The sequence below is a fragment of the Geospiza fortis genome, unplaced genomic scaffold (assembly GCF_000277835.1).
Source record: "Geospiza fortis unplaced genomic scaffold, GeoFor_1.0 scaffold39, whole genome shotgun sequence".
NCBI lineage: Eukaryota > Metazoa > Chordata > Aves > Passeriformes > Thraupidae > Geospiza > Geospiza fortis.
Window position 1 is genome coordinate 242,405 of NW_005054660.1, and position 9,077 is coordinate 251,481.

At 49.2% G+C, this 9,077-nt stretch overlaps 1 protein-coding gene across 1 annotated transcript in view; it reads left to right on the top strand.

The window, feature by feature from the left end:
* The window catches only part of LOC102045375 (ubiquinol-cytochrome-c reductase complex assembly factor 1), a 46,166-nt gene extending 43,132 nt beyond the window's left edge, over window positions 1-3,034 (top strand). The window contains exon 10 of the mRNA XM_031064940.1: window positions 1,771-3,034. Coding sequence (XP_030920800.1) covers window positions 1,771-1,905 — 135 coding nt within the window. The 3' untranslated portion in view covers window positions 1,906-3,034. The remainder of the gene's footprint in view (window positions 1-1,770) is intronic.
* Window positions 3,035-9,077: the final 6,043 nt, after the last annotated feature.

Consider the following 9,077-nt stretch of genomic DNA (forward strand, 5'->3'; position numbering starts at 1 on the left):
AGGAATGAGCACAGGTTCTGTGCAGACAGATCATTCCTGCAGACAAGTGGTGCACTTGAGGAAAACATTCCCAGCTTTACATAGGTACCAATGAGCTCTGAACTGTTAGCACACAGGAATGAGGCCTTGAGTTCTATTATAAAAATGTCAATTCAGCACTCCATAGTGTTTAAAATCCTCAGAACTACTGGGGAAGAAATAGAGAATAAAATACTGCTGTGGTGCCAGTTTTACATGTCTGGTACCATTGTGAGCTGGAATAATGTGTCTGGTTTGGGTGCTGACCACCAGAACAGATCAAACGTTACCTGAAGAAGGCTCAGAGAGGAGCACTAAGGGTGACAGTGAAACTGCTCCTTTTTTAGCAATGAGTAGAATCCCCTGCCCAAAAAAGAATGGGAGAAAAAATGGGAGACATCTCTGGGAAGTCCTGAAGGCATGTGAAAGGTGAGGAAGGAAAGGCATTCAGAGACACAGGAATATAGGGACAGAGCATTGGCACAGTTGTTTGGGATGCTGCAATTGCACATGGGGTTCCAAAGCCACTGGCAAGATTTATGGAAGAAAAGTTTGCCCAGGGCTATTAAATCCACAACCACTTCAGACTCAAAATCTGTGAATGAACAGATTCTGAGAGGGAGGGAAAATGAACAAGGAAAAGAGCATTGTGTGCTGTGTTTAACTCCTCCTGGGGAAGTTGCTGGTGGTGACTGTCAGGAACAGGACACTGTGCTTAGGTGGCTTTCCAGTGTGACCCTCTGTGACCATGGGTCATTCATTCCCCTGTTGAGAAACTCCTTGTCCAATTATCCATTGTTTCTATAACATTGTGTACCAGGTTGTCCCCAGTTTCTTGTGGATCCTGTCTTTAACCGTGGCTATTAGTGGGTGCCAGAGGAGAACATACTGACAGCACAGCATGTACTGTGCCCCTGGTCAGCTCTCCCAGCCTTCCTGAGCTAATGGTGGTGGGTTTGTCTTTGACTCATCCTTGAATGACTTTTTTTTTCCCCCATTTCCCATATCTAGGGTGACCAGTGGCAGCAAGGTGACCCTCTGCTATATGATGAGAGGGTTTTTTTTTTAATTTTGGTTATATTACACCCTTAAATTACAATAGATCCCAACTATCTTGCCCAGAGAAGTTGTGAATGCCCCATCCCTGGAAGTGTTCAAGGCCAAGCTGGACAGGGCTTGGAGCACCCTGGGACAGTGGGAGGTGTTCCTGCCCATGGCAGGGGGTGGGACTGGATGGGTTTTAAGGTCCCTTCCAACCCAAACCATTCAGGGAATTCTTCTGTTGGGAGGATGAGCATTCATTGCATGTTCCCCTCTTCCAGCTCATGTGCTTTGATGTGATAATCCCAGGTGTTCCCTGCTGCTCAGGCCAGTTTTCTGTGGCTGAAGCCTCGGCTGTGTGCAGGGTGGGAGCTCTCCATGGGGCTCTGGCCTGGGCAGTGTTCCCTGCAGTAAGCACCAGGAGGATGAAGTGACTCACTGCAGCTTTGCTGGCTCCTCTTTGCCCTGTTGCCACACCTTCAGAGGAGGCATCAGTGACGCAGGTGACTCCAGAGGATCTGCAGATCCTTATCCTGGCCTTTTCATGATGCTTCGCAGTCGGAAGTGACCGTTCTAGGTCCACCTCACAGAAATGGCAGAGTAGGCTGAAATGTCCCTGTTGTGTTGCTTTTTGGAACGAGGTGTTTGTGTAGCTGCTGAGGGAGCTGCCTGGGCCATGGGGCACGTGGCAGTGACTTGTTGTGCTTGCAGGTGCAGCACCTGGACGCGCTGAGCGGGGAGGATCTGCTGCTCACGGGCGAGGTGAGCTGGCGGCCGCTGGTGGAGAGCAATGCCCGCAGCATCCTCAAGCCCCTGTCCCCCATTTACAACGATGAAGGACTCTGAGATCCACGTGCCAGAACAGCTTGGGAAGCATGGCTGCAATGGGACTGGGCTGAGGCTGTGTGGTTGGGAAGAACAGTTTGCTGTTGGAAGGAAAACATTTCATTAGCTCTCCCATCCGTGGTGCCTCGGTAGCCTCCTGGACAGCCGTACTCCCGAATCTTCACCTGCAAATAAATGCTCATTGTTTTAAAAACCTCTGTCCTCTTTATGGACCTGAGTGGCCCTTGCTGACATGGACAGAGCTGCCTTCTGCCTTTAGGAAACCAGGTATTCACCATGATGTAGAGTTCTCTCAAAAAGACATTTCTGTCCCTTGCCTTGTTTAAAGAGCTGCTACTCAGAGACACAGTGGTGTCCTCTGCTCCCTGAATGGTTGTAATTGTAAATCTGAGCTTTGCATACTTAGATATTAAGTATATATTTTAAATGTCTGATACCAAGATGGAATGGTCCATTTTGCATTAGTGGAGTTAAGAATTGCTTTAACATTCTGAAGGGTTTTCTGTGAAAATCCCTTTCAGGAACTCTCCATTTTGTTGCACAAGGATGAGAGAATGTAAAGAATGCTGCACAGTCCCCAGCAATCCTCTGTGACCTTGGCTGTCTGAGGGAGATGAAAGCCCCAGTTCTGGCTGGGCTGGCACTAAAAGCTGCCCCAGATCCTGACGTTCAGTCTGCCTTGCTGATACTTCCACATTCTTTGTAGAATTGTCTTCTAGGAACTCCTTTATGGAAAGAACATCCCTGTTGTATCCCTGGGACAGGACTCTGCCATCCTCCATCCCCTACAGCAGCGGTCCGGGGATTTTAGCAAGATCCTTCAACACCAGTGAAAACTTTCTATGGCTGTGCAGGCAAATGGCGCCAACACAGTAATTAGGGGAGCAGGAGCTGCACTGATGAGATCAGCAGAGGCTGAGGTGCTCTGTGTGGGTGGATGGTTCACCAGGCTGTTTCCAGGTCAGTGGCAAAAAGAGTTTTTATTTCTCTCCTGTCCAAAATCTGAGTCAATAATAAATGTCAGTCTGGGTTAAATTGCTGTGTGTTTGTTTTCTGTGCCATGTGTGCTTTTGATAAGAATAAGCCCTATAAAATCAGGACTTATTCCTAATAAAAGTATTAAGCAAAAGTAGAAGGTGATAATCCTTAATTTATGAATTTAATCCTTAATTTGTGACTTCTTAGTCTGGTGAAAGTGAAACTGTGCCTGGTTGTGACTATTCTTCCTTCTCAAGTTGCTTTCTTTGTGTGTGTCTGTTGGGGAATATTTGCCATCCCTTCCCTGTGTAAAAAGCAGTGGGATGCAGCATAGAGGCTCCCAAACACTGACTTGTGGGGTTGTTTTAAAATCTTCTTTTAGGGAGCCTTCTGTGTATAAAAAGGCGCTTTTTTTTCCAGAATGAGCTTCCTCAGTTTAACTTGTTATAAAATGAGGCATGTAAAGAGCCCCTCTCCCTGTGTGAGGTGTATCCCTTCTCTGTGAAAACATTACAGCCCAAACAACTTGCTTGCAGTTTATTTAAGATGCTTTTGTTGAAAGCTGAGCTAAGCAGAGAAACCTCTTATGTGTGAAGTATTATACAGTGTGTGTGAGATAATAACACCTTGTAATTCATTACAGCTGGCTTGTATTTACATAAAAGAAGGCTGAGCTGTGTAGGAATTTGCTGATTAATTTATTTTTAATGAGAGTGAAGTATACCAAGTACCAAAATAAACTTTACTTTGTGTATCTTACTGCTCCTGAAATAGGTGGAAAAATTAATGGTAGATATTTTGGCTCAAAACTACATACATTAATTCATATACAAAACAGTTATTTAAACTTTAACCCCTTTCCTGCTGTGTAATTTAAACCTGAGCTCATGTTCTCCATGCCATGGGAACGGGCTGGGAGCACAGCACCATCGAGGCTGGAGAGCTGCTGGAATCCTTGGGCTGGCCTGGAGGGGAGAACACCTTTGTGCTCTGAATGTGGGACAGTGTGTGGTCAAACTGAACCCTCCTCTGTGTTTATGGGCAGGAGACTCCACAAGTGATGGTGCCAGATTGGAGTCATTGGCATCTGCCCCTGCACCTTTTATTAGGGTGAGGATAAAGGGCTGTAATCACAGCTCTGCCTGGGCCATGAAATGCCTTCACCGCCCGCTGGAAGGGCTGAGCCAGCAGTGAGCTGTGCTTGGGCGTGTGGGGCCTGGTGAGAAAACAAGGCAGATACTGTCTCTGAGTTAAAAGGGTAATTTGTTAGGGAGGCAAAATCCACTGGAGGCTACACAGGAGCAGGGAAGACTTTCCTTCCCAGTCATTAGTTACCCAGAGACAGGATCCTACAGTATTAGATTGGACACCAGGAAGAAATTCTTCCCTGTGAGGGTGGGCAGGCTGTGGCACAGGGTGCCCAGAGAAGCTGTGCCTGCCCCAAGAGATCCCTTGGACCTCTCCAAGGCCAGGTGGGATGGGGCTGGGAGCAGCATGGGACAGTGGAAGGTGTCCCTGCCATGGCAGGGGATGAAATGAGATGAACTTCAAAGTTCCTTCCAACCCGAACCATTCTGGGATTTTAATGTGACCCCTGTTGCTCTCAAGAGGTGAAGAAAGGTGAGCTGGAAAGCTGCCATTGCCAGTATCTTACATAAGACAGAAGGAAAGAAAACACATTCCCAGTAGCAAAATCTGCCCTCTGCAGTGTTCCAGCAGCAGAGACTGGCAGGTGAGTGATTCCTATGCACAGCTCTGCTTCCAGGGCAGCAGAACAGAGGGGGTTTAACCAAACATTGTAAAGCCCATCTTTTCCTATTTTCAAAGTTTTCCAGAGGGAATGATTGAAGGTGTTTCACTTATGGACAGTTCTTTGTTTATGCTGTTGGGTTTTTGGAAAGTTGTCTCAGACCATCAGCTTAGAGGCACTAACTGTATTTAAATGAACATATCCATGTGAATTTCTTCTGGAAGGAACTACTTCACCATCCAGCCTGATCTCCTGTCTCGTAGACAGCATTTGGACATCCCTTAGGATTCCAGAGGACTTACTCTTCAACTTTTCCAGGTGTCTTAAAATGAAGAGACATGAGCCCCTAGAAATCACTCATGATTTCAGCTGGATCCTGGGCTGCTCTCTGTGGGTAGAAGGATCAGCACTCACTGTCTTCCTTCTCTTCTGTTTTGCGCCATGGGAGAGTAGGAGCATGTTTTGGCTCTCAGGGTCAAACTTGGGAAGTCTCTTGCTTTAGGCTGGTATATTTGAGATGTTTTGGAGTAGGGGGGAGTAATCTGATACTCTTCAATGCCCACTCTCTATTTTAGGTGGTTAAATGTTTTCCTGTGTCACCTTGGCTGCTGTGCTCACACCACCTTTGGGTGTTGAACTGTTTTCTCCTGCATCTTCCAAGTGCTGCAGTGCTGAGAGCACAGGCATCCTCCATGATCTCCACACTCCTGTGCTCACCAGTGCTTAAGTGCAGTTGCCACTTCCCAGATTTGTGACTCCCATCCTCACCTTGCACAGGGTGATGTTTGCAGTCGTGTTTCTGCCCCACCAAGCCCTAGGTCAGAACTGCTGCTCCTGACCTGGCAGCTGGAATTAACCACTGTCCTGTCTCCCTGCCCGTGCCTCGGACACAGAACAGGAACCAGAGCTAAGAACCACAGCTGTAAATGAGATGAATGCAGAGTAGGTGAAGAGCAGCAAAGCTGGGGGGGTGAGCATCAGCTGGGAGGGGACTGGTTGTGCAAGCTTTGTCCCTGTGGCATCTGCCACTGCCACTGCCACTGCCTGGCACCACTCTGAGGAGCAGTGGGAGCCATGCCCTACCCTGTGACCCACTTGTATTTTCCACATTCTCCTAGTTGTTGGAGAATTGTTTAATCCTGGTGGTTGCCTGCATCCCAGGGATGTGTTGAAGTACTGCTTGAGCATTTGGAGAGGTTTGCTGATGCCCTCTCCAGGGATGCTGAATGAGGCATTGAGCTCCAAGCTGCACTGGGTGCTTCCTTCCCTCCAGGAAAAGTCCCACTGTAGAGAATTTTAAGTGTTTAAGTTAATCCATACCTAGAACTGCTGTGTCTTCCTAGTTCTTCTGCTACAAGAGCTGTGCCACAAATGCAGTGGTTATTTCAGGCCCCAGTGTGGGGTTTGGTCCTGTTCACAGCCTTGTACACGAGCATTTTTCTTGGCTGATGCTGGTGGCAGCTAATTAAAAACATAGAATCATGGAACATCCTGACCTGGAAGGGACCCATCAGGATCATTGAGTCCAGCTCCTGGCTGTGCACAGGACCCCAGGAATCCCACCGTGTGCCTGAGAGCATTGTCCAGGGTTCCAGGTGGAGATCTCTCTGTATGGGCTCCTCCCCTCCACATCTGCCCTGCTTTGTCTGATCTCTGTTGTCTCCCTGATTAATGAACTCTAATCAAGGCTTCTTTGCTCTTTTCTCTGCAAGAAGCTGTGATGAACCCATATTCTGTCCTTCCCACTGTCCTGCACTGTGTCCAGCTCTCCCAGGCTGGAGGGACACCTGTCCCAGCGCTCTGGGTGACGATGTTTCTGTGCCACTGGAACAGGATCTGCATCTTTGGGCACGTTGTGTCTGCACAGCCTGGCCCTCAGCATGCTCCGTGTTCTCTTGAAGGTCTGAGAAGGCAAGGAGAGGGCAGCAGCTTATGTGAGAGCCTGGGAAAGCTGGCAAGGACATAGGGAAGACCCTGAGGCTCAGCAGACGTGACCAGTGGGCTCTGCTGTTCACACAGTGCCTGCCCCTCCTCTGTCACCTGTGGGTGTCATGGGCTGCCCGGCCTCCTGCACCCTGATGGGCCAGTTGAGTATTAACAATTCTGTGATCCTTCCCAGACTCATCTGGTGAGGGTTTTTTTGACCACTGCCCCTTCTTCAGGCGCTCAGGTCTGCCCTGTGCATCCTACATGTGTTCTTCCTGAAGTTGCTGAACATGTTGAGGGAGTGCTTGTTTTGCCTACAGTCATTCAACCTGCTGGGCAGCTTGCTCTGCTCATTTGTGGGACAGAAGAGATGGCTGGGCCTCATCCTTCCACTGGGAATGCAGAGCTCACATGGGAGTGATTCCACCTTCTGCTGTTACATCTCAGTGGCTGTTGAGATGTGATTTGCTGGGATCAGCCAGGGAGTTCAGGTCAAGTGGCAATAGAACTGTCAGAGGGACCTGGGGCAGGTTAGTGGAAACACTCCCAAACACTGCCTTGAATTTTTTTAATCTTTTAGGGAGCCTTCTGTGTATAAAAAAAAGCTTTTTGGTTTTTTTTTCCCAAGGCAAACTTCCTCAGTTTGACTTGTCATGTAAAGAGCAACATCTGTAACCAGCAACATCCTCTGTCCTGCTGTTACTGTCTGGTGCAGGTGTGTTCATCTGGGAGGGCCCTGCACAAGCTGCTGAGCCTGGATCCTGTTGGAAGCTGCTGCAGCTCCTCCAGAGGTGAGAGCTCCCTCGTGCTCATTGTAGAAGTGAGGAATCCTGCACACTCAGAGCCTTCATTAATGACTGCATCACAATGAGCTGGGATCCTTCATGCCTCATCCCACCTGCCAGCTCCTGGGCTGCTCCACATCCTGTCAAAACCAGACATCTTAGGCAGATTTACTCAATGTCCCACATCCTTCCCTGTGCACGCTCCTCCTGCTGGTAGCCAGAGCCAGTGATGTTACAACACTCAGTTCAGTCTCTGTGGATTCCCTTTGGAAGGGTTCACAGAAGGGGTGTCTGGAAGTGCTTTCTCCCATGTTCAGGACGGGGCAGCAGCTGAAGGAAGCAGCACACTGTGTCCCTCTCCTGCCAGCTGTGCATCAGCCCCCTGGGCAGCTCAGGGCTGCACCACAGCAGCTCCATGGACTCACACTGGCTTCCCTGCATGGCACAGGGGTGTGGAAACCTTGGAGCTGCAACAGGACAGAACCCCTGTGCTGGGCACACCACTGGGCAGGGGCAGCAGGGCTGGGGGGTCCCTGCCTCCCCTGACATCCTTTGTGGTTGGATCATTTGGCCTGTGGCTGGCAACTGGTGTCCAGTGCCCTCCTTCAGCTGTGCAGGCTGCCTCTCCCCTGACTTGAGAGGGTCTTAACAAACAAATGGTAAAGATGAAACGTGGAATTCGTGTGCTGCCCCTGTGCTTGGATTGTGTAACACCATGGTTGGGAATCTTGGACAAAAAATGGGGAGATTTGACTTTGCTCTGTGGGTTCAGTGCTGACAGAGCTCAGTGCAGGAACTAAAATTGGGACTTTTCTCATCCAGATGTGCTGGCTGAGTGCATCTGGCCAGTGAATTCTACAGTGGAGCACTGCTGTGCAGTGCCTTCCAGAAACGCTGGTACAGCGCTGAGGAGCACCCTGATGTTTTGAGATGGAAGATTGGGTTTCAGTCTGAAATAGAGGGGGGAAAAAAGCAAATCTGGCTTCTTGTGTTGCCGGGTGAGCGCTCTCCAAGATCTATCAGGAAACAGGCTGGCAGGCTGCCTCCATGTGTGCGTGAAGAGGAAGCAGCAGGTACATTCTGTGGAGAGCCCAGGCAAGGTGTTTTTGTTTGCTGAGCTCCAAGAACATCTGTGGGATGGAAGAATGAAGTATTGCCTAATGCTTGGCTGAGCTCAGTTATCAGCCAGAGCAGAGCTGCCCAGGGACATTGACTTGGCAGTGGCACTTGGGGCGTGCGTGCAGCCAGAGGGAATTTTCCCCTTGTCTTTCTCTGTTGATTGCAGAAGGTGTGTAGACAAGACTTCCAGATAAGATCCCAGCTTTTAGCTGGCAAAAATGGGCTGATGAGATTCCCACATCCTGTGTTGGCCAATCAGCCTCTGGAGTGCCAATTAGAGCCCTTTTGCCAGACAGCAGGGACAGAACACATCTAATTTTAGATGTCTGCATGGCAAACCTCTGTCACTGACTTGGGCAGCCCGAGCTCCTGCTGTCAGTGGGGGGAGATAAGAGCTTCCCAGGCACATTTCATCCAACCTGTTCCAGGTGTCTGCTGCAGGGTGAGGTAACTGACTCCTGGAAGTCTCTGCCTCTCCCCACCAACCCTGAAGGAGCCCAGCCTGACAAGCTGGGCTGGAGATATTTACATCGTGTGTGCTTTCATGTGCTGAGGACCATGAGAAATTACTGGTGGGAGAGTAGATCATTACCAAACAGTGCAAATCCCTTTAC